Source organism: Homarus americanus, unplaced genomic scaffold (assembly GCF_018991925.1).
Source record: "Homarus americanus isolate GMGI-L3 unplaced genomic scaffold, GMGI_Hamer_2.0 scaffold46583, whole genome shotgun sequence".
In the NCBI taxonomy this organism is placed as follows: domain Eukaryota; kingdom Metazoa; phylum Arthropoda; class Malacostraca; order Decapoda; family Nephropidae; genus Homarus; species Homarus americanus.
This window is the reverse complement of record NW_024731675.1, coordinates 2,637,261-2,662,406: the sequence shown is the minus strand read 5'-3', so window position 1 is coordinate 2,662,406 and position 25,146 is coordinate 2,637,261. Positions and strand designations below refer to the sequence as shown.

Below are 25,146 nucleotides of genomic sequence, written 5' to 3'. Positions count from 1 at the left end.
GGGGGAGGGGGAGGGGATTACTTTGTTATTGATAGATGGACTATACTAAATATAACACGTAGGTCTTCAAGTAGTATGTGATATGAATAATAAATGTGGACGTTATATTTCAGGTCGTCAGGTATAATCAACTGTGTATGGGGGTTCCCTCTGGGTGAATCAAATCATCTGCTGTCAGCACCCCCATAAAATATTAAAACTCCCCATAGTTACTTTACACCCCATAACCTTCGGCTCACCTCATAACCCACGAGCATATCGGGGTCCCAGGTACTAACGAGCCCGACGGTCTCCTCAAGAAGGCTCGTCTCGTCGTCCACGTGAAGCACGGACAGATCCGTCATACCTGTCCTCGTTACCAGATCACACCTGCCGTTGCTCACTAGGATCGCACCTGTTAGCAGAAGGAAGAGTTAATTAGCATCAGGTGTACTCATGGGATGTTGTCGATGGATCACATGTCGATTTGGCACCCCAGCTTGTGTACACCTTATTAAATATCCTCGTGCTGTATTGAGGGGTTAGGGTTAGGTTAGGATTCTTACCAGGACAATCCTCAACCTAACCTAACCTACCCTCAGCTAACCCAACCCAAACCTAATCCAACTCCAACCTAACCCAACCCAATCCAACTCAACCCTAACCTAACCTAACCTAACCTCACCTTTAAGCCTCTGAGGAGTCGGGTGAGAGGCTGGCACGTCTTGAATGATGGTGAAGACGATGGCAGAGATAGGATCCAGCACGGGGTCGGGTAAGAGTTGCGGTCTTGTTGTAACGTGACACTCGATGCACATTACGGTGAGGAACTCGTGCTGTGGGGGGGGGGGAGAGATCAGGCGTAAATCAGTAATGGTGGCACGATCGTCGATTTATTCAAGACGCAAGTTCTTTCGTTCAATCATGCTATGAACTGACAGTGAATCATATACAAGTTCGTTCAATCTTGCTATGAACTGACAGTGAATCATGTAGACAAGTTCGTTCAATCTTGCTATGAACTGACAGTAAATCAAATAGACAAGTTCATTCAATCACACTATGAACTGACAGTGAATCATATAGACAAGTTCGTTCAATCTTGCTATGAACTGACAGTGAATCATATAGTTCGTTCAATCTTGCTATGAACTGACAGTGAATCATGTAGATGTCTGCTCAATCTTGCTATGAATCATTGTGAATGTAGACAAGTTCTGCTCATCTTAAGTGAACTGACAGTGAATCATATAGACAAGTTCGTTCAATCTTGCTATGAACTGACAGTGAATCATACTGACATAAATTAACCCAATCCTCTTGTATCTATAATTCCTATCATTTTTCTCTTTATTCATCCTATGATAAAAGTAACTTAATTTATATAGTTTTAATTCTATATAATCCTCTCTTAATTTTTTACAGACAGCAAGAACACACCAGATAAGTCCTTAAGAGTCAGAATAAGTCCTTAAGAGTCAGAATAAGTCCTTAAAGAGTCAGAATAAGTCCTTAAGAGTCAGAATAAGTCCTTAAAGAGTCAGAATAAGTCCTTAAGAGTCAGAATAAGTCCTTAAAGAGTCAGAATAAGTCCTTAAAGAGTCAGAATAAGTCCTTAAAGAGTCAGAATAAGTCCTTAAGAGTCAGAATAAGTCCTTAAAGAGTCAGAATAAGTCCTTAAAGAGTCAGAATAAGTCCTTAAAGAGTCAGAATAAGTCCTTAAAGAGTCAGAATAAGTCCTTAAGAGTCAAAATAAGTCCTTAAGAGTCAGACTAAGTCCTTAAGAGTCAGAATGTCTTAAGAGTCAGAATAAGTCCCAAGAGTTGAATAAGTCCTTAAGAGTCAGAATAAGTCCTTAAGAGTCAGAATAAGTCCTTAAAGAGTCAGAATAAGTCCTTAAAGAGTCAGAATAAGCCTAAAGAGTCAGAATAGTCTTAAGAGTCAGAATAAGTCCTAAAGAGTCAGAATAAGTCCTTAAGAGTCAGAATAAGTCCTTAAGAGTCAGAATAAGTCCTTAAAGAGTCAGAATAAGTCCTTAAGAGTCAGAATAAGTCCTTAAACAGTCAGAATAAGTCCTAAGAGTCAGAACAGTCTTAAAGAGTCAGAATAAGTCCTTAAGAGTCAGAATAAGTCCTTAAAGAGTCAGAATAAGTCCTTAAAGAGTCAGAATAAGTCCTAAGAGTCAGAATAAGTCCCAGAGTCAGAATAAGTCCTTAAGAGTCAGAATAAGTCCTTAAAGAGTCAGAATAAGTCCTAAAGAGTCAGAATAAGTCCTAAGAGTCAGAATAAGTCCTTAAAGAGTCAGAATAAGTCTCTTAAGAGTCAGAATAAGTCCTTAAGAGTCAGAATAAGTCCTTAAGAGTCAGAATAAGTCCTTAAGAGTCAGAATAAGTCCTTAAGAGTCAGAATAAGTCCTTAAGAGACAGAATAAGTCCTTAAAGAGTCAGAATAAGTCCTTAAAGAGTCAGAATAAGTCCTTAAGAGTCAGAATAAGTCCTTAAAGAGTCAGAATAAGTCCTTAAAGAGTCAGAATAAGTCCTTAAAGAGTCAGAATAAGTCCTTAAAGAGTCAGAATAAGTCCTTAAGAGTCAGAATAAGTCCTTAAGAGTCAGAATAAGTCCTTAAGAGTCAGAATAAGTCCTTAAAGAGACAGAATAAGTCCTTAAAGAGTCAGAATAAGTCCTTAAAGAGTCAGAATAAGTCCTTAAGAGTCAGAATAAGTCCTTAAAGAGTCAGAATAAGTCCTTAAAGAGTCAGAATAAGTCCTTAAAGAGTCAGAATAAGTCCTTAAAGAGTCAGAATAAGTCCTTAAGAGTCAGACTAAACAAAACAAAGGCTAGGATTTGTTATGATTCACACCCGGAAGGAAAGCAAAAGCAGGTTGTCTATGTGTAGTCCTTATCCACCAATCCACTGATTCATTATGGTTGTAATTATTCTTATAAACCATTTCATGTCTTTTTCCTATTTTTTTTTATTTACGTTTCTCTATCCATATCTTTTATCTTCTATGCTTATTCCTTTTCTTCCACCTATCATCTATGGCTTATACCCTCTCTTTATTGGTCTTTCTCTTCTATATATTCTCTCTCAATCCCACAAAAGACTCGTTCTATATATCAAGAGAATATAGTAAATCTCCTGATAATGAACTATATGAGAGAGGGTAGGCTGTTATATATGAAACCTCCATATAATGAACTACTGTATAATGTAAGAGGTTAGTCCATTACGTCGAAGTTTATTATAAGGAGGTTTAGCTGTCCTGTAAACACAAAAGCCGGGAAAGTTGGTCTAGGGTCGAGGTCACGAGTTCAGTCCTGTCGTAAATATTCTTAAAAATGACAAACTGAATCGGGTATTGAACGTGTATGAAACAGTGGAAGGTGTCTGGCTGGTGTTAGGTGACCTTTAGTGGGTTAACTATCCATCGTTGGGTCAATCATGTAAGCAGATGTCACATGCCAAGCTCGTTAGGATGATTAACGGCTGTTTGACGGGTGATGTAGCAAATGGGCCCCTAACTTAAACCTGACCTGACCTGGCTTAACCTAACTAGGCCTAACTTAACCTGACCTAACTTGACCTACCCATCAGCACCACCACCACCCCCACTACTACCACCACCACCACCACCATCACTACCACCACCACCACTATCACCACCACCACCACCACCCCCACTACTACCACCACCACCACCACCATCACTACCACCACCACCACTATCACCACCACCACTATCACCATCATCTCAACTTTGAATAACACCTGAAATATGACATAACACCTTAACGAACTAATCATCATCCCTACTGGCAGATATTTCAGACAAACTTATGGAAATAAATACAAGCACCCACACAGACCCACAAGCACCCACACAGACCCACAAACACCCACACAGACCCACAAGCACCCACACAGACCCACAAGCACCCACACACAGACCCACAAGCACCCACACAGACCCACAAGCACCCACACACCCACAAGCACCCACACAGACCCACACCACACAGACACAAGCACCCACACAGACCCACAACACCCACACAGACCCACAAGCACCCACACAGACCCACAAGCACCCACACAGACCCACAAGCACCCACACACAGACCCACAAGCACCCACACAGACCCACACAGCACCCACACAGACCCACACGACCCACACAGACCCACAAGCACCCACACAGACCCACAAGCACCCACACAGACCCACAAACACCCACACAGACCCACAAGCACCCACACAGACCCACAAGCACCCACACACACACACCCACAACAGATAAAGTCACAAAACAAATGTCAAAAAAGTTAAATTTCACTATAAATTAACTAGAGCTGATCCATATACCACTAATGTTAAATTTGGTGGTTAATATAGAGACACAAAACTAAAACACTGTAAGGTATTAGAAGTTATAGGCCTACCTCAGAGCACCATAATTATACTCCTGAGGTGATATAATCCTTTTAATAATATATACCATGAACTTATAGGCCTATCCCATAATACCATGAGCCTTTAGGCCTACCCCCAAATTATAGAACTGTGTTATAGGCCTATCCCTATCATGCAGGTAATTCTCACACATAAAAACAGGACTTGGTAAATTTGGCAAAAGGTGGACAAGCTTACTGACTTTATTAAAGCTTACCCAGTACCAGGGATAGTGAACAAGCTTACCCAGTTCCAGGGATAGTGAACAAGCTTACCCAGTAACAGGGATAGTGAACAAGCTTACCCAGTACCAGGAATAGTGTACAAGCTTACCTAGTACCAGGAATAGTGTACAAGCTTACCCAGTAACAGGGATAGTGAACAAGCTTACCCAGTACCAGGAATAGTGTACAAGCTTACCTAGTACCAGGAATAGTGTACAAGCTTACCCAGTACCAGGGATAGTGAACAAGCTTACCCAGTACCAGGGATAGTGAGCAAGCTTACCCAGTACCAGGGATAGTGAACAAGCTTACCAAGTACCAGGGATAGTGTACAAGCTTACCCAGTACCAGGGATCAAGCTTACCCAGTACCAGGAATAGTGTACTGCTTACCTAGTACCAGGAATATGTACAAGCTTACCCAGTACCAGGATAGTGAACTGCTTACCCAGCACCAGGATATGCAAGCTTACCTAGGCCAGGAATAGTGTACAAGCTACCTAGTACCAGGATGTGTACAAGCTTTCCCAGTACCAGGATCAAGCTTACTCAGTACCAGGGATCGCTTATCTAGTACAAGGTGATCACAAGTAGAGTTTAAATATTTTAGGGTGATTATTTAAAGAGTTGTGAGGGAGGGAGAGAGAGAGGGAGAGAGAGGGAGGGAAGGAGGGAAGGAGGGAAAGGAGGAGAGGGGAAGGGGGGAGAGGGAGGGAAGGAGGGAAGGAGGGAAAGGAGGAGAGAGGGAAGGGGGAGAGGGAAGGGGGGAGAGGGAAGGGGGGAGAGAGGGAAGGGGGAGATAGGAAGGGGGAGAGGGAAGGGGGTAGAGGAGGGAAGGGGAGAGAGGGAGAGGGGAGAGAGGGGAGGGAGGGAAGGGGAGGAGAGAGGAAGGGGGAGAGAGGGAAGGGGGAGAGAGGGAAGGGGGGGAGAGAGGGAAGGGGGGGAGAGAGGGAGAGAGGGAAGGGGGGAGAGAGGGGGAGGGAGGGGAGGAGGGAGAGAGGAAGGGAAGGAGGGAGGGAGGGAGGAAGGAAGGAAGTGAAGCCAACACCAACAATAAAAACTAAATGCTCTGCTCCTCTCTTACCTCTATGAGTGAATCTGAAAAAACACAGGTACCATTGATCAGTCAACATACCACCACATGACTAAAATTACTCCACATACACGCACATATTATATCCTCATGCTGATAACCACATAGGTGTGAAATAAAACACCAAATTCCTATGTGGTTAAGAGCATAGCATCACACACACACTTATAGTGATATATTTTTATTATTTTTTTATTATTTATTCTAATATTCGTAAAAAAATGGCATAAAATATATATATATGTGATCTTAAATTACGGGAAAATATATTTAATTTTTTTTTCTCTAGTCTATGAGTCTGGGTCTAGTGTGGCTTGTTGTTTAATATATGAGGTGGAGGGAAGGGGGGGAGGGGTTGGTTTTACATGTATCTGAGCCCCCCCCCCTCTCTCTCTCTCTCTCACTTAACAATGGTGGAATAAAAATTTTACACGATCCCTGACAGTTGGTGGATGAGTGTGGCAGGCTGGGGAGCTTGGCCGCTGGAGCCGTCAGCTGAGGCGGGAAATATGAAGTTGTTCGCAGTAGTATTTTTCCCGCCTCTGCTGACGGCCGTGTATATATTTTTATGTGATTCTGATCTCTTAAAATGTTAGTTTTTGCATAATGTAGTGCTGTACTGTACGCTTTATGGTGAGTAACAATAAGAATATATTAAATGTGTCTTCCGAAAGCGTCAATCTGCTACCAGAGTTTAACAGTTAATTCACGTATAATACTTCTGATAAACGTCCTACGTGCTTATGTTTGAAATAACGAATGTTTGTATCTTTATATAATTTAGTTTAATATATTTCTCGTCAGAAACGGTCATCCCAACGATTATTAATAAACTCATTTAGAAATACATCATTATTTCAGGACTAAATCGGAGAGATTTGCAACAGCCAATCAGCTGTAACTCTTGAGGAGGGGGCGGGGCATCTCTTCTCAGCTGGGATATACCGCACTATAATGTACCTTACCTATAATATTTCCTGCATCTATGACATGTAAACTTAATTGTTCTTTGTTCGGAGTCGACGTAATATTTGCCATACGGTAAAACACACAAGCTATCATTCTCTATCCTATCAATCCTAGGGTTGGGTTGGGTTAGGTTAGGTTGAGAAGGTTAGGCTAGGTTAGGGTAGGGTAGGAAAGGTAAGGTAAGGTAAGGTAAGGTAAGGTAAGGTAAGGTAAGGTAAGGTAAGGTAAGGTAAGGTAAAGTAAAGTAAGGAAAGATAAGGTGAGGTGAGGTGAAGTGAGGTTAGGTGAGGTAGGAAGCAACACCTGATACTCACCTCATGCAGAGCCTTGGCCTCATACAGGTTGTGGTTGGAGAACTTAAAGCCAAATGTGTTGTTGAGAGACGGTCCATCTATTGACTGTGAGGGAGGAGAGAGAGGGACCATCATTATAACAGTGATGATGATGATGATGATGATGATGATGATGATGATGATGATGATGATGATGATGACAACAATAATAACAACAATACCAAAACAGCCACATTATCCGCCACCCACCTGCGAAAACGACCTCTGGCCTTGGGAGAAGCTCAGGAACTGCTGTCGGAACTGGGTGTTCATCAGCTGGCGTCGGAGGGAGGCGTCGCTGCTGGACGGCTGGCTGCTGCTTATCTGTCGACACCATTGAACGCACTGTACTGTACCGTCATAAATTACATTATAAGGTGTAACCTCTGTATAGCGGATTGATCGTTCCATATATTTCGTTTGATGGGGGTTTGTACGGCTAACGACCCTCGATATAATGGACTTTCATCTCCATATAGTCCATTAAATAGAGGTTTCACTGTACAGTATTAGGTTAACTTTACATACACTCTACTGTACTAGCTCTAATATTTATAAACATTTTCACTATATTAATGTCTCACAGTATGGTAGTTCAAACACCCATAAACACAAGGTTTTCGAGAAGTTTTTGTCCACAATATATAATATAGTGTTACAGTGTACATAGTGTTACAGTGTACATATTGTTACAGTGTACATGTTGTTACAGTGTACATAGTGTTACAGTGTACATAGTGTTACAATTCCCAATGTCTGTTTCATGTGTGTGTGTAAAACTTGTTATCAAAGTAAACATCCGTTGAGAGGATTTCCGCAAAGTGTTAAGAGTACTGTATTGGTATAGGCCCCCATAGTGTACTTCCATCCCACCGTGTGTGTGTGTGTGTGTGTGTGTGTGTGTGTGTGTGTGTGTGTGTGTGTGTGTGTGTCACTCTAAGAACAACAAACTCTCCCCTTAACCTGACCTGACCTGACCTGACCACCTAAATAAAACTCACCCTGGACGTTAATGAGAGAGTGACGGGTGACGGCAGGGGTTGGGTGGCGTCAACGTAGCTGTCGTCGTCGTCCTTCGTTATTTCCGACGGTTTGGGGCGATTCTTCTCTCCGTATCCGATATCTAAATCCAAGAGAGAGAGAGAATTAATATCCAGTGCAGGGTAAATATTCATGCACTTGGTACTTGTTCGTTAGTCATTGCAATTCGCTTTAAATCAATGTTAAATCGAGTATTAAATAGTTTTATATAAGCAGATATATTAAATTCTGTCGATCGTACGTACAGTCATTGAAATAAGTCCTTTTAAGTCCAACGTCTCATCTGTGAACCCCTGAAGCCAAGACAACATACAGTGCACCAGCCAGAGACCCAACAATGTGTGGTGTTTCGGATTCAGAGGTTCATGTCTCGGATTCAGAGGTTCATGTCTCGGATTCAGAGGTTCATGTCTCGGATTCAGAGGTTCATGTCTCGGATTCAGAGGTTCATGTCTCGGATTCAGAGGTTCATGTCTCGGATTCAGAGGTTCATGTCTCGGATTCAGAGGTTCACGAGTCTCAGGGTTCATTGTTTTTTTTCCATGACTTTACATTTAATTAAGTGATGATCAGAGTATTGTGATTTCTCGCTGTAAAGTCCTATGGTAGTTATTAAATGCAAGACAATTACTCTCATTATTTCACCTCTTAACTTATTTTTTGTTAGTAATTTAATTCTATATTTGTATTTTATGAAGCAACAATCTATGGGTAAATATAAGACAATATATAAAAAGTTTAGGTTAAGGAACTGATAGTAAGAAAATGATGACTCAAACCCCATGATAGAAAGTAGGAACATTGGCCAAACCTCTGAGACCAATCATAATTTTACCCTTTAGAGATCACCTGATGACTACCCCTTCTTCCCTCCCCCTTCAAGCTCATCTGAAGGTCACCCCTTAGTTTAACCTTCCTGAAATTATCTGGTGTTTAAACTTCAAGCGATCGACAGAGGTTAAAATAGTGAATGGGGCATTGGTGGACGACATTGGTGATAGAAAGTAGTTTGTGTGTTACCTTGATCACGGCCTCCAGAGGTGGACGCCGGCGGAGGGGGAGGAGCAGTTTCTGGATCTTTTTCTTTGAGCTTCTTACGTGTAGGTCCCTCGGGGTCTTCCTGCTCGTCCGCTGCACGGCTCCCCGAAGGTGCCTCCTCTCCTTCCGCTGCTGCCGAGGGCTTTAATGCTAACCCCTCGAAGGATACTCTCCTCTTTGAGTATAACTTCCTCTCGGGGGTCGGCTCATCTTCCGATTCTTCGTCGAGAGGAGCGAGACCCTCATAGGACGCTCTCCTCTTCTTGGAAATAACTGGGGAGATTTTAGCCCTCGATTCCTCTCCTTCCCACGACACTCTCCGCTTCGTCCCGCTTCTCCGAGGCCGCGACGAGGAGACCGGAGTCGTCCCGTCTTCCGTAGCGCCGGGGCTCGCGACGCGTCCTATTGGCGTGAGGTGTAACACATCCAGAGTGGAGTGTTTCTTGGGTTGTGGGGTACTGGTCTTCAGCAGGTGGTCGCCGGCGGATCCTGCCGACCGAGAACGACTCTGTCCGCCGGAGGAGTCTCTGTGTGTACCTTTATCTTGGCTGGGCGTCGTGGCGGAGGTCTTGGAGGCGTGGCCTTTACTGCCACACGTTATGTTCTTTTGTCCTTTCCACGACGAGGGAGGACCGCCGTCGTCTTCGTCCTTCCCGTCGCGGTCCTTCTTTATGGCCTCCAGTATCTTACGAGCCTTGGTCCACTTGATGACTTCCTCGGGTGAAGGCGGCGGCTTGACCGGCGTTAACACACAATATTTGGTTTTTTCTCGGTTATCCAGAATGGAAGATTGGCGACTCGCCGGTACGTTCGCCTCTGAACTCAAGGTGCTGAGCAACAGCCGCCAGTTGTATAAACCGTCCTCTTGAAAACGTCCCTCAAAATCTTCCAAATCTGACGTAACTCTCGATTTCAGCTTCAAAACCTGACCTCCGACTTCCACCGGCTTGGCGGGAACGTCGCCTGGCTTGCTGCAAAATGCAGGAGGATGAGCGACTTCTGGGATGTTATAGCAGCCCAGGGTGGAGACTATCGTGTCGTAGGTGGGCGGCGGAGGAACGTACATGAGGGTCTTACTGCTGCCTTGACTAGATCCGGGTTTTGGCGGCTTGGTCTTCTGCTTCCCGGCTTCGTTCTTAGACGGCGCCTGTCTCTGGCTCTTGGACGGTGCTCCTCCCTTTCCCGACTTCTGGCTCTGGTTCCCCCGGTTACCGTCGTTGCTGCCCTGTTCTCTATAAAACCCCGGGGTGATCTTGTCCGCTGTGTGGGTCGGCAGCGTGTAGGGACCGGTAACGGCCGCCGGACACGACGACGGTACAACTGACGTGCTCACCGGCATAGACGATGACAATGAACCTACCGGAGGACTCGACTGAAAATCCTTATCCATTTGGGGGGACGTTGAAGAAATTTCCCCCTCGCTATCTGTTGACTGGTTGCTGGCCAGAGGCAAGTTTTTTGGCGGCAACGGCACGTATTCCTCGTCGCGCTCGACCGCCAGGGTAGTCCTCGAGTGTGACTCCCATATCCCGCTCGGTATGTATTCCGGCGTCGGTTTGTCGAGGCCGATAGGACGGGGGCTGTACTCGTCCTCCCCATCCACGTTACTAGTCGGTAGATACACGGGCTTGGGTATGTATTCCTTCACAATGTTTTCCGTTGAGAGTGGCTTGGGTACGTACACATCAGGTGGGCTGTTCACCTCCTCTGATTCATCACTGCTTTGTTGCTTGTTCTGAAGATTAACGCCACTGCTGTTATCATTCTCGGCCAAAACAGAACTTTGTACGGAGTAGGGTTCATATTCAGGCCTTGTGGACCCTTTATTGATAGACTTGGGTTCATATTCAGGCCTTGTGGACCCTTTATTGAGAGACTTGGGTTCATATTCAGGCCTTGTGGACCCTTTGTTGAGAGACTTGGGTTCATATTCAGGTTTTGTGGACCCTTTGTTGAGAGACTTGGGTTCATATTCAGGTTTTGTGGACCCTTTATTGATAGACTTGGGTTCATATTCAGGTTTTGTGGACCCTTTGTTGATAGACTTGGGTTCATATTCAGGTTTTGTGGACCCTTTATTGATAGACTTGGGTTCATATTCAGGTTTATGGACCCTTTATTGAGAGACTTGGGTTCATATTCAGGCCTTGTGGACCCTTTGTTGAGAGACTTGGGTTTATATTCAGGCCTTGTGGACCCTTTATTGAAGACTTTGGGTTCATATTCAGGTTTTATGGACCCTTTTTGATAGACTTGGGTTCATATTCAGGTTTTGTGGACCCTTTATTGATAGACTTATAGATTGGGTTCATATTCGGGCCTTGTGGACCCTTTATTGAGAGACTTGGGGGTTCATATTCAGGCCTTGTGGACCCTTGTTGAGACTTGGGTTCATATTCAGGTTTTGGACCCTTTGATTGATAGACTTGGGTTCATATTCAGGTTTGTTATTGTGACCTTTGTTGATAGACTTGGGTTCATATTCGATTTGTGGACCCTTTATTGATAGACTTGGGTTCATATTCAGGCCTTGTGGACCCTTTATTGATAGACTTGGGTTCATATTCAGGCCTTGTGGACCCTTTATTGATAGACTTGGGTTCATATTCAGGTTTTGTGGACCCTTTATTGATAGACTTGGGTTCATATTCAGGTTTTGTGGACCCTTTGTTGAGAGACTTGGGTTCATATTCAGGTTTTGTGGACCCTTTATTGAGAGACTTGGGTTCATATTCAGGTTTTGTGGACCCTTTGTTGAGAGACTTGGGTTCATATTCAGGCCTTGTGGACCCTTTATTGAGAGACTTGGGTTCATATTCAGGCCTTGTGGACCCTTTGTTGAGAGACTTGGGTTCATATTCAGGCCTTGTGGACCCTTTCGAGGATCGTTTAATGATTGCTTGAGGTTCGTACTTGGGCTTCGAGGTTTGTTTACTAATTGACCGAGGTTTATACTCTAATTCTGACGAGACTTTCTCCACAGACTGGGGCTCATATTCCGGATCTTGAGTCCTCTTGGAGATCGAATGAGGTTTGTATTCTGAGGCGAGTGTTTCCCTCTTCTTACAGTCCGGATCACACTCGAGGTCGGATTTTTCTCGGCCGAAAGACTTCTTCACGCTTCCTCTGGATATTGGCAGTGGGGTGTACTGTTCCTCCGCTGTTCCCGGTTTACCTGAAGGATCTCTTAACCTGCATTGGGATTCCTCTAGTTCTTTCAGGATCGCAGTCGACTCAAATAAAAGGTCGAGGGCGCTCTTTGACGGGTTCTTTTTACCCTTTTTGTCCGTCGACGATACCGGACTGGGGGTGTACTGGGGTACGGATGGATTTTCACCGGGTTTATCAACTTTGCCGTGGCTGCTCCCCTCTCTCATCTCTGGCTTCTCAACCATATCCCATCGGCACCTCTTCTTCGGCGGCGTCTCTCCGATTTTTGCCACGTCGACGACATCCCATCGACTCACGTGACTCTTACGTTTAAGGCACTTGCTCGTATCTTTAGTGATGAGGAGGATCTTACCGCCTAGCTCCTCACTGGAGGGATAATCGTCGCCGTTTGGTAGTTTCTCCACCTTCTCCGTTGCCGAGCTCGATTTTCCATCCTCCGACGAGTCCTTCTCCTCCCCCTCGGTCTTTCCACTGTCGTTGTCTCCGCCGATCTTTCCCGCGTCGAGCCGAGAAATGCGAATCGTCTCCTCCGCCGAGAACACGCACTCGGCCTCCTCTCCCTCGCCCGTCGACGCATCTCGTACGACGTCCTCGCCCGACCCCATACTAACCGAGCGGTGACACGTGTTTCCTCTATCTCCGCCGGGTTTGTCGTTCTTGCCTTCCGCTGATGAGGAGCCTTTGTTGTTTTCTTCGGTCGCTGGTTTACGATCGTCCTCAGATTCGCGACTCTCTCCCTTCGATGGTTTCTGACTTCCTCTCTTACTCGATGATGATTCTTTTCTCCTCTCTTTACTGCTTGATGATTTGTGGCTCTTCTCCCCACTCGATTCTGTTGTCCTGTCTTTACTTGATGATTTGTGGCTACTTTCTTTTGCTGACGATTTGTGGCTACTTTCTTTTGCTGACGATTTGTGGCTACTTTCTTTTGCTGACGATTTGTGGCTACTTTCTTTTGCTGACGATTTCTGACTACTTTCTTTTGCTGACGATTTGTGGCTACTTTCTTTTGCTGACGATTTCTGACTACTTTCTTTACTGGATGATTGACGACCTCTGTCCTTTTTACTCAACAATTTCTGGCTACCGTCCTTACAAGATTCTTCATTTCCTACCTTTATCGATGCTTTATTATCGTCCTTTCTCGATGATCCCGGCGAGGTCTTAGTCTCTCTTTTCGACGACGCCGAACGCCTTTCCTTACCCGACGACGATTCTCTGTTGTCCTTCTTCGACGAGCATGATGATTCTCGGCTTCCTACACTCGATGATTCCCTCTTCTCTTCCTTCCTCGGGGAGTTTGACGATTGCCGATTCCTCCCTCTGCGATTCTTTTTCTCGTCCGATTCGTGGGATTTCTCCTTATGCGACGGATCCCGCTTCCTCTCCTCGCCCGACCGATGTGATCCGTAACCTTTTTCTTTGGGTCTTTGCGTCTTTTCCTGATTGCACAAATGTTGGGGTATTTTCTCGCTTAATAATTCTCGAACCTTTTCCTTGCTTGTTGTTTCAGCACTGTCTTCCTTACTCGATAAATCTTGAATCTTTCTCTCGCTCGATAAATCTTGAATCTTTCTCTCGCTCGATGAATCTTGAATCTTTCCCTCGCTCGATGAATCTTGAATCTTTCCCTCGCTCGATGAATCTTGAATCTTTCCCTCGCTCGATGAATCTTGAATCTTTCTCTCGCTCGATAAATCTTGAATCTTTCTCTCGTTCGATGAATCTTGAATCTTTCCCTCGCTCGATAAATCTTGAATCTTTCTCTCGCTTCGATAAATCTTGAATCTTTCTCGCTTCGATAAATCTTGAATCTTTCCCTCGCTCGATGAATCTTGAATCTTTCTCTCGTTTCGATAAATCTTGAACCTTTCTCTTCGATAAATCTTGAATCTTTCCTTGCTCGATGAATCTTGAATCTTTTCTCTGCTCGATAAATCTTGAATCTTTCTCTCGCTCGATAAATCTTGAATCTTTCTCTGCTTCGATAAATCTTGAATCTTTCCCTCGCCCGATGAATCTTGAATCTTTCCCTCATTCGATAAATCTTGAATCTTTTCCCCTGTAGCCTCAGCCTGTTCGCTCACTTCCGTGCTGTTCGTCTTGTTGACACTGGGAGATTCTCGACCGCGTTTTCTCGCTTGACCTTACCCCGTTTTCTTTCTCTGCACTAGGAGATACTTGGCTATTTTCTGAATTTGACGGGGATTCTTGGGGTTTCTTTCCGAATGGTGATTCCAGGGTCTCCATTTGATCTGATTTTCGGCTGTCATTGTTGTTCTGATTTTCAATATTATCCAATTTCCAACTTTCATTTTTGTCTGATTTTGGGATCTTATTTTCCTCTGATTTCTGACTTTCATTTTCATCTAATTTTGGGACCTTATTTTCATCTGATTTTGGGACTTATTTTCATCTGATTTTGTGACCTTATTTTCATCTGATTTTGGGGCCTTATTTTCAACTGATTTTGGGGCTTTATTTTCATCTGATTTTGGGGCCTTATTTTCATCTGATTTCTGAATCTCTGCTTGCGATTCTGGACTCTTTCTGTCAGCCAATGAACCTCGTGTCTGTTCCCTACACAATGACCTCTGGGGTGACTTCTGCCGTCTACCACCGTCGGATTTCTTGGATGTTAAGAGACGGGAAGATGACAGTTCACGGCCATTTTCCTTGGATTTACGATGTGACTTGTCCTTAGCGACGGTGGGTTTTTCCTTGGCCGATGATTTTTCACTTTTCTTGTCCGATGACTTAGGACTCTTTTCTTTGTCCAATGACTTAGGACTCTTCTTCTCCGATGACTTAGGACTCTTTTCATTGTCCGATGACTTAGGACTCTTCTTCTCTGATGACTTAGGACTCTTTTCTTTGTCCAATGACTTAGGACTCTTCTTCTCCGATGACTTAGGACTCTTTTCTTTGTCGTGACTTAGGACTCTTCTTCTCTGATGACTTAGGACTCTTTTCATTGTCCGATGACTTAGGACTCTTCTTCTCTGATGACTTAGGACTCTTTTCATTGTCCGATGACTTAGGACTCTTCTTCTCTGATGACTTGGGACTCTTTTCTTTGTCCAATGACTTAGGACTCTTCTTCTCCGATGACTTAGGACTCTTTTCTTTGTCCGATGACTTAGGACTCTTCTTCTCCGATGACTTAGGACTCTTTTCATTGTCCGATGACTTAGGACTCTTCTTCTCGATGACTTGGGACTTTTCTTTTCGATGACTTGGGACTCTCTTTGTCCGATGACTTGGGACTCTTTTCTTTCAGAGATCTTTATTGTCAGATGACTTAGGACTCTTCTTCTCTGATGACTTGGGACTCCTTTCTTTGTCCGATGACTTGGGACTCCTTTCTTTGTCCGATGACTTGGGACTCTTTTCATTGTCCAATGATTCAGGACTCTTTTCATTGTCAGATGACTTTGTAAGCGGTTCTTCACTCAACAAACTAACACTCTTGGGATTACTCTGTGATACTCTGTTCTTCTGTTTACCCGCTGCGCTCTCATTAACCCTTGGGTGGAGTGTACTGGACGGACTTTTCTCCGCTTTCGGCGATTTCTTTATCCGTCTTCGTGTCTTTGGTGGCGATGGCGCTCGGATCAATTCTTTTCTTCTTCTTCTTCTTTTTCTTCTTCTTCTTAGAGTCGGTAGTGATTTTATCCTCTCCGAAGATCTGTCGCATCACCTTGTCGAAGTCAGTTGGTGTGGCTTCTCTGGCTTTGAGTACCTTTGACGGCCGGCTCGGTGTCTCTACTCTGTTATCTCCTTGCTTCTCCTTCTGTTGGGTAGTGTCATCTCCCTGTTTCTCCTTCTGTTGGGTAGTGTCTCTCCCTGTTTCTCCTTCTGTTGTTGGGTAATGTCATCTCCCTGTTTCTCCTTCTGTTGGGTAGTGTCATCTCCTGTTTCTCCTTCTGTTGGGTAGTGTCATCTCCCTGTTTCTCCTTCTGTTGGGTATCATCTCCTGTTTCTCCTTCTGTTGGGTAGTGTCATCTCCTGTTTCTCCTTCTGTTGGGTAGTGTCATCTCCTGTTTCTCCTTCTGTTGGGTAGTGTCATCTCCTGTTTCTCCTTCTGTTGGGTAGTGTCATCTCCTGTTTCTCCTTCTGTTGGGTAGTGTCAGCTCCCTGTTTCTCCTTCTGTTGGGTAGTGTCATCTCCTTGTTTCTCCTTCTGTTGGGTAGTGTCATCTCCCTGTTTCTCCTTCTGTTGGGTAGTGTCATCTCCTTGCTTCTCCTTCTGTTGGGTAGTGTCATCTCCCTGTTTCTCCTTCTGTTGGGTAGTGTCATCTCCCTGTTTCTCCTTCTGTTGGGTAGTGTCATCTCCTTGCTTCTCCTTCTGTTGGGTAGTGTCATCTCCCTGTTTCTCCTTCTGTTGGGTAGTGTCATCTCCCTGTTTCTCCTTCTGTTGCATATCAGGAGCTGAGGTCTTCTTAGTCATGTTTCCCTCAGCGATCACATCTTCAACTCTGACGTTTTCTTTCGACTTTGGACTCGTGTCGTCGGGAACCTCGGCCGGTTTGCTCGTGGCGGCGTTCTTTTTACTGGGAAGGGTTTTACTCTCGTCCGTACTGCTGTCACTGTCTAGGTCGATGACAGGGATGGACGGCAAAGCTTTCGGCCCGGCTTTCGGAATTAACGGGGGAGTTTTTCGAGGTTGCCGACGCCACCGAGTGTGACTTTACAGTGGAAGGCGAATGCGGTGTTTCCGACGACTTCCGCGTTGTGTGGACGTACCTCGGCGTTATGGTCGAGCTTGGTATTATCAGCGTCGTGAGCGGGGACTCCTATTGTTAGTGCGGTCGTCTGTTTATCAACGGCGTCTTCTGTCAATGGAGCATTTTCCGTGTTTCTCCGTGGTTGATCCGTGTCTTCTGATTCCTCTGAGACGGTGATTAACGTAGCATCTGTTCTTATAGTTGTTTTCTCTGTTTGCTTTTTCTTGATGATACACACTCTCAAGATGTCCTCGTTGAGTTTATTTACCTTCTCCTCCGCAGTGCAGTTCTGGCCTTCGTCCTGCGTGTCACCCTTTGGAACTTTCTTGCCAATGGCACTTCGGCGTCGTGTGACGCCACTGGCGGAGTTGACGCCTGGTGGGCCGAGCCCAATGGCGTAATCTTTGTCCTCTCCGCACGATTGCGCGAGTTGGTTCGACCGGAGCTCTTGCTCGACCTCCTTTTCTTGATATTAGTTTTAGGTTTGTGTTGCGAGGACCTCGTAGTTGACGCCGTCCCTCCGGATGAGCGTTTTGAAGATTTTGACGAGCCGTTACCGGATGGCGACGACGTCCCGGACGCCAACGGTCGAGCCCGGTGACGGTGCTCCTCGCCATCCTCCTTATCTATGGATTTCTTCTTTGATTTTGATGTGGCCGAATTTTCTTTTGAATTCTTGTTGTCATTTTTGTGTCTCTTATGAGTCTTGGTGTCAGATTTTCTCTTTTGTTTGTTATCTTTACTTTCATTGTGGGATCTTTTATTCTTATGCATTTCTCTGTGTTCCCTCCTCTTTGATTCCTCACTTTTCTTGACCGTTGAAATAATTTTACCCGTGTCGTCGGGTGAACTCTTGGAGGGTAAACCGGGATTGTTTTGACCTTTAGCATCACTGGAAACGGCAGCACTAATCTTCTTCTTGTTGCTCAGATTAATGTCGATAACAGATCTATCAATGGACACCTGTAGTGACAATTTGAACGACTGTGATGTTTGGGCGTTCCTCTCGTTGTTGACCCCGTTCCCGCCCACCAGATCAGTGCCCGTCATGTGTGGTGGGCTGGTAGTCGTGTGTGGTGGGCTGGTGGTCGTGTGTGGTGGGCTGGTGGTGGGTGTGTGGTGGGCTGGTGGTCGTGTGTGGTGGGCTGGTGGTCGTGTGTGGTGGGCTGGTGGTCGTGTGTGGTGGGCTGGTGGTCGTGTGTGGTGGGCTGGTGGTGGTGTGTGGTGGGCTGGTCATCATGTCGTCAGAGGAAAGATATGATCGGTTTATTTCTCGTCAATAGCTGTTGATATTAGGGAATCGTCTCCCAGAGTTGTTTGGATGTTGGCACAGGTAACTGACATCTCTTCAGCATCATCTTTGGTCTTAGCTGACCCTGGGCATCTTCCTTTGGTCTTAGCTGACACCAGGGCATCTTCCTGGGTCTTAGCTGACACCTGGCATCTTCCTTGGTCTTAGCTGACACCCAAGCATCTTTCCTTGGTTCAGCTTGACACCTTGGCATCTTCCCTTATCTTAGCTGACACCTGGGCATCTTCCTTTGGTCTTAGTTGACACTCCAGCATCTTCCTTTGGTCTTAGCTGACACCTGGGCATCTTCCTTGGTCTTAGCTGACACTAAGCATCTTCCTTGGTCTTAGTTGACACCTGGGCATCTTCCTTGGTCTTAGCTGACACCAGGGCATCTTTCCTTAGTCTTAGCTGACACCTGGCATCTTCTTGGTCTTAGCTGACACCTGGCATCTTCCTTTGGTCTTAGCTGACACCTGGCATCTTTCCTTTGGTCTTATTGACACTCCAGCATCTTCCTTTGGTCTTCTCCTTAGCTGACACTCCAGCATCTTCCTTTGGTCTTAGCTGACACCTGGGCATCTTCCTTGGTCTTAGCTGACACCTGGGCATCTTCCTTGGTCTTAGCTGATACCTGGGCATCTTCCTTGGTCTTAGCTGACACCTGGGCATCTTCCTCTGTCTTATTGACACCTGGCATCTTCCTTGGTCTTAGCTGACACCTGGCATCTGGTCTTAGCTGACCTGGGCATCTTCCTTAGTCTTAGCTGACACCAGGGCATCTTCCTTGGTCTTAGCTGGACACCAGGCATCTCCTTGGTCTTAGCTTGACACCTGGGCATCTTCCTTAGTCTTAGCTGACACCTGGCATCTTCCTTAGTCTTAGCGATTACCTGCATCTTCCTTAGTCTTAGCTGACACCTGGCATCTTCCTTGGTCTTAGTTGACACCTGCATCGTCCTTGGTCTTAGCTGACACCTGCATCTTCCTTGGTCTTAGCTGACACCTGGGCATCTTCCTTGGTCTTAGCTGACACCAGGGCATCTTCCTTGTCTTAGCTGGACACCAGGCATCTTCCTGTCTTAGCTGACACCTGGGCATCTTCCTTGGTCTTAGCTTTCGACACCTGGGCATCTTCCTTGGTCTTAGCTGACACCAGGGCATCTTCTCTTGGTCTTAGCTGACACCTGGGCATCTTCCTTGGTCTTAGGTGACACTGGCATCTCCTTGGTCTTAGCTGACACCTGGGCATCTTCCTTGGTCTTAGCTGACACCAGGGCATCTTCCTTGGTCTTAGCTTTTGACACCTGGGCATCTTTCCTTTGGTCTTAGCTGGACACCAGGGTGACATCTTCCTTTGGTCTTAGCTGACACCAGGGCATCTCTTCTCCTTTGGTCTTAGCTGACACCAGGGCATCTTCCTTGGTCTTAGCTTGACACTCCAAGTATCTTTCCTTGTCTTAGCTGGACACCTTATGGGCATCTTCCTTGGTCTTAGCTGACACCTGCATCTTCCTGGTCTTAGCTGACACCTGGCATCTTTCCTTGGTCTTAGCTGACACCTGGGCATCTTTCTTAGTCTTAGCTGACACCTGGGCATCTTCCTTGGTCTTAGCTGCACCTGGGCATCTTTCTTAGTCTTAGCTGACACCTGTGCATCTTCCTTAGTCTTAGTTGACACCTGGGCATCTTCCTTGGTCTTAGCTGACACCTGGGCATCTTCCTTGGTCTTAGCTGACACCTGGGCATCTTCCTTGGTCTTAGCTGACACCTGGGCATCTTCCTTAGTCTTAGCTGACACCTGGACATCTTCCTTGGTCTTAGCTGACCCCTGGGCATCTTCCAGTGTAGCTTACTGACACCTGGGCTTCTTCCTTGGTCTTAGCTGACACCTGGGCATCTTCCTTAGTCTTAGTTGACACCTGGGCTTCCTTGGTCTAGCTGACACCTGGGCATCTTTCTTAGTCTTAGCTGACACCTGGGCATCTTCCTTAGTCTTAGCTGACACCTGGACATCTTCCTTGGTCTTAGCTGACACCTGGGCATCTTCCTTGGTCTTAGCTGACACTTGGACATCTTCCTTGGTCTTAGCTGACACCTGGGCATCTTTCTTATTCTTAGCTGACACCTGGGCATCTTTCTTAGTCTTAGTTGACACCTGGGCATCTTTCTTAGTCTTAGCTGACACCTGGGCATCTTTCTTAGTCTTAGCTGACACCTGGGCATCTTCCTTGGTCTTAGCTGACACCTGGGCATCTTCCTTGGTCTTAGCTGACACCTGGGCATCTTCCTTAGTCTTAGTTGACACCTGGGCATCTTCCTTAGTCTTAGCTGACACCTGGGCATCTTCCTTAGTCTTAGCTGACACTTGGGTATCTTCCTTAGTCTTAGCTGACACCTGGGCATCTTCTTAGTCTTAGCTGACACCTGGGCATCTTCCTTAGTCTTAGCTGACACTTGGGCATCTTCCTTAGTCTTAGCTGACACCTGGGCATCTTCCTTAGTCTTAGTTGACACCTGGGCATCTTCCTTGGTCTTAGCTGACACCTGGGCATCTTCCTTAGTCTTAGCTACTTGGACATCTTCCTTAGTCTTAGTTGACACCTGGGCATCTTCCTTAGTCTTAGCTGACACCTGGACATCTTCCTTAGTCTTAGCTGACACTTGGGCATCTTCCTTAGTCTTAGCTGACACTTGGGCATCTTCCTTGGTCTTGGCTGACACTTGGGCATCTTCTTTAGTCTTAGCTGACACCTGGACATCTTCCTTAGTCTTAGCTGACACTTGGGCATCTTCCTTAGTCTTAGCTGACACTTGGGCATCTTCCTAGTCTTAGCTGACACTTGGGCATCTTCCTTAGTCTTAGCTGACACCTGGACATCTTCCTTGGTCTTAGCTGACACCTGGGCATCTTCCTTGGTTTTAGCTGACACCTGGGCACCTTCCTTGGTTTTAGCTGACACCTGGGCATTATCCTTGGTCTTAGCTGACACCTGCATCTCATCCTTGGTCTTAGCTGACTCTTGGGCATATCCTTAGTTTTAGCTGCACTTGGGCATCATCCTTGGTCTTAGCTGACACTTGGGCATCATCCTTGTTCTTAGCTGACACCTGGGCATTATCCTTGGTCTTAGCTGACACCTGCATCTCATCCTTGGTCTTAGCTGACACTTGGGCATCATCCTTGGTCTTAGCTGACTCTTGGGCATTATCCTTGGTCTTAGCTGACACCTGCATCTCATCCTTGGTCTTAGCTGACACTTGGGCATCATCCTTGGTCTTAAGCTGACACTTGGGCATCTTCCTTAGTCTTAGCTGACACCTGGACATCTTCCTTGGTCTTAGCTGACACCTGGGCATCTTCCTTGGTTTTAGCTGACACCTGGGCATCTTCCTTGGTTTTAGCTGACACCTGGGCACCTTCCTTGGTTTTAGCTGACACCTGGGCATTATCCTTGGTCTTAGCTGACACCTGCATCTCATCCTTGGTCTTAGCTGACTCTTGGGCATTATCCTTAGTTTTAGCTGACACTTGGGCATCATCCTTGGTCTTAGCTGACACTTGGGCATCATCCTTGTTCTTAGCTGACACCTGGGCATCCTTGGTCTTAGCTGACACTTGGGCATCATCCTTGGTCTTAGCTGACTCTTGGGCATTATCCTTGGTCTTAGCTGACACCTGCATCTCATCCTTGGTCTTAGCTGACACTTGGGCATCATCCTTGGTCTTAGCTGACACTTGGGCATCATCCTTGGTCTTAGCTGACACTTGGGCATCATCCTTGGTCTTAGCTGACACTTGGACATCGTCCTTGGTCTTAGCTGACACTTGGACATCATCCTTGTTCTTAGCTGACACTTGGACATCGTCCTTGGTCTTATCTGACACTTGGGCATCATCCTTGGTCTTAGCTGACACTTGGGCATCGTCCTTGGTCTTAGCTGACACTTGGGCATCATCCTTGGTCTTAGCTGACACTTGGACATCGTCCTTGGTCTTAGCTGACACTTGGACATCATCCTTGTTCTTAGCTGACACCTGAACATCATCATTAGTCTTAGCTGACACTTGGACATCATCCTTGTTCTTAGCTGACACTTGGACATCGTCCTTGGTCTTAGCTGACACCTGGACATCATCATTGGTCTTAGCTGACACTTGGACATCATCCTTGTTCTTAGCTGACACCTGAACATCATCATTAGTCTTAGCTGACACCTGGACATCATCATTGGTCTTAGCTGACACTTGGACATCATCCTTGTTCTTAGCTGACACCTGAACATCATCATTGGTCTTAGCTGACACCTGGACATCATCCTTCGTCTTAGCTGACACTTGAGCATCATCCTTGTTTTCAGCTGACACCTGGACATCGTCCTTGGTCTTAGCTGACACTTGGACATCATCCTTGTTCTTAGCTGACACCTGGACATCATCCTTGTTCTTAGCTGACACCTGGACATCATCCTTTTTCTTAGCTGACACCTGGGCATCATCCTTGTTCTTAGCTGACACCTGGACATCATCCTTTTTCTTAGCTGACACCTGCACATCATCCTTGTTCTTCGCTGACACCTGGAAATCTTCCTTAGCCTTTGCTGACATCTGGGCATCATCTTTGGTCTTAGCTGACACCTGGGCATCATCCTTAGCTAACACCTGGGCATCATCCTTGGTCTTAGCTGACACCTGGACATCATCCTTGTTCTTAGCTGACAACTGGGAATCTTCCTTAGCCTTTGCTGACATCTGGGCATCATCTTTGGTCTTAGCTGACACCTGGGCATCATCCTTAGCTAACACCTGGGCATCATCCTTTTTCTCAGATGACAATTGGGCATCTTCCTTAGCTGACACCTGGGCATCATCATTAGTTTTAGCTGATATCTGGGCATCTCCATTAGCTGACAGCTGGGTATCCTCCTTAGCTGACACCTGAGCATCTTCTATGGTTGTGGCTGACACCTGGGCATCATCTATGGTTGTGGCTGACACCTGGGCATCATCTATGGTTGTGGCTGACACCTGGGCATCATCTATGGTTGTGGCTGACACCTGGGCATCATCTATGGTTGTGGCTGACACCTGGGCATCATCTATGGTTGTGGCTGACACCTGGGCACCATCTATGGTTGTGGCTGACACCTGGGCATGACTCCTGGTAGTGTGTGATGGAGAAGACCTACAGTGTGAGGATGGCACCTTAGGAGCGGTCCTATTAATATATTCCTCAATGTTTCTCATACACTCCCAAGATGTGTCGTCAGATAACACAACGCTGCGGGAGGAGGACGACACGAGGCTACTGCTGGGGTCTGGACTTGTCAACGGGCTGGAATCTCTCTCTGAATTACCACTCTCCCGGCTGTTTCCGAAGAGATCTCCCTCCAAGATGTCGAAGTCAATGTCGGGGGAATGGCAGCTGTTACTCCTACTCCCAAAGCCGATGGCGTCCATGGAGTCGTTGATGCGCTGAGAGGATGGCTTGCTGCTGTCGTCGGGCCGTTGGGTCCGTCCCGTGGCCGAGGGGACCGATTTTGGCGTACACTTGGTGTCGTCGTCTTCGTCGTCGGAACTACACATGGTGAGGATTTCTCCCTGGAAACTGTGAGTCTCGTCATCTTGTTTGTCCTTCACTTCAAAGTCTGTGGACATGAGGTACTCCTCGGGGTAAGACGGCATTATCAAGGGGGACTTCAAGATCTCTACACTAGACGACCGCACCTTGTCTCTAAGTTCGCCTCTTCTCTGTGAGTCTCTCTGTCTCTCACAGGCTTGTCCATCATCAGTTGACATCTCTCTGGCAGTACAGCTCTGTCTCGGTTTTACCACATCGTCGTCTGACCCGCTGCCGAGCCCGTCACGTTCTGAAGGGGACGAGGCGTTCTTAGAGCTGCCGTCGCCACGGTGAGCGGGATGAAAGACACTTTTTTGGGACGACTTGCAGTTCACCACAATTTCTCTGCTCAGACCCTTAAGCAGTGTTGGTCGCCTCCGTTTACAGATGAGGGCGAAGTCGTCGGCGTCGAGGAGATCGATCCCTCCCGTAGTCTCTCCAAGCTCTAAAATGTCGTCATTTCTGGGCGTCGCGTCGGCCAACGGGTCTTGAGTCTCCTGGTCATCTGGAGTGAGGACCTGGGGTAAGCCTTCAACAACTTCCACTTCCTCGACGGGCAACATTTCCGTCTCTCCGCTGTCGCTTCCGGCGGTCGAATCTTCCGGCGACACGACGAGTTTTTCCGTTGCGTCGCCGGCGGAAGTCTTCCGTCCGTTGCACTTTCCCCCGACACTTACGTATCCCTGAGGTTTCTGCCGGCTCTTATGGGTCCTGTTCTCTGAGGCGCCTCCGCTGCTCGAGTCTAAGTTTGTGGAGGACTCACTGTGATCTCGTCGTACTGGACTCTCAAAGCTGTAATAAACACCATTATATTTCAACACACTGTGAGGCTATACTATTAATATTTTTGTATAGCTCTATAAAACTCTAAACCATCAAGACAAAAAAGCCACGAGACCTGGAAAAAAAATATATATAAACAGTAAATTAACTAACAAATGGACTGTCAAATCCTGTAATATACACCATTACATTTCAAGACCATCATCATTAAGGCTGCACAGAGGTTAGATCCGACCGGTACCTTCAGTAAAATAACCGGACGGAACCCTAACTGTTTACCGTTTCATAATTTACAATATAATTCACTGTTAATGTTTCTTATTTCTAATGGATGATGCTGCATAAAATAGTCCTGAGTATAACCACCAAGGTATACTGCTGCCTGAGTATAACCACCAAGGTATACTGCTGCCTGAGTATAACCACC

The 25,146-nt window shown here is 46.1% G+C and overlaps 1 protein-coding gene across 1 annotated transcript in view; it reads right to left on the bottom strand.

Annotated features, from left to right (window-relative positions):
- LOC121867660 overlaps nt 1-25,146 on the bottom strand; it is a gene marked incomplete at its 5' end in the record, with an annotated part of 77,217 nt that overhangs the window by 11,829 nt on the left and 40,242 nt on the right. The window contains 20 exon segments of the mRNA XM_042367677.1: nt 240-394; nt 665-815; nt 7,031-7,114; nt 7,259-7,372; nt 8,050-8,171; nt 9,110-11,241; nt 11,639-13,726; nt 13,827-14,318; nt 14,681-15,149; nt 15,241-15,566; nt 15,850-16,124; nt 16,433-16,985; nt 17,293-17,987; nt 18,857-19,054; nt 19,470-19,642; nt 19,906-20,139; nt 20,176-20,676; nt 20,712-21,141; nt 21,337-21,546; nt 21,608-24,728. Coding sequence (XP_042223611.1) covers nt 240-394; nt 665-815; nt 7,031-7,114; nt 7,259-7,372; nt 8,050-8,171; nt 9,110-11,241; nt 11,639-13,726; nt 13,827-14,318; nt 14,681-15,149; nt 15,241-15,566; nt 15,850-16,124; nt 16,433-16,985; nt 17,293-17,987; nt 18,857-19,054; nt 19,470-19,642; nt 19,906-20,139; nt 20,176-20,676; nt 20,712-21,141; nt 21,337-21,546; nt 21,608-24,728 — 12,523 coding nt within the window.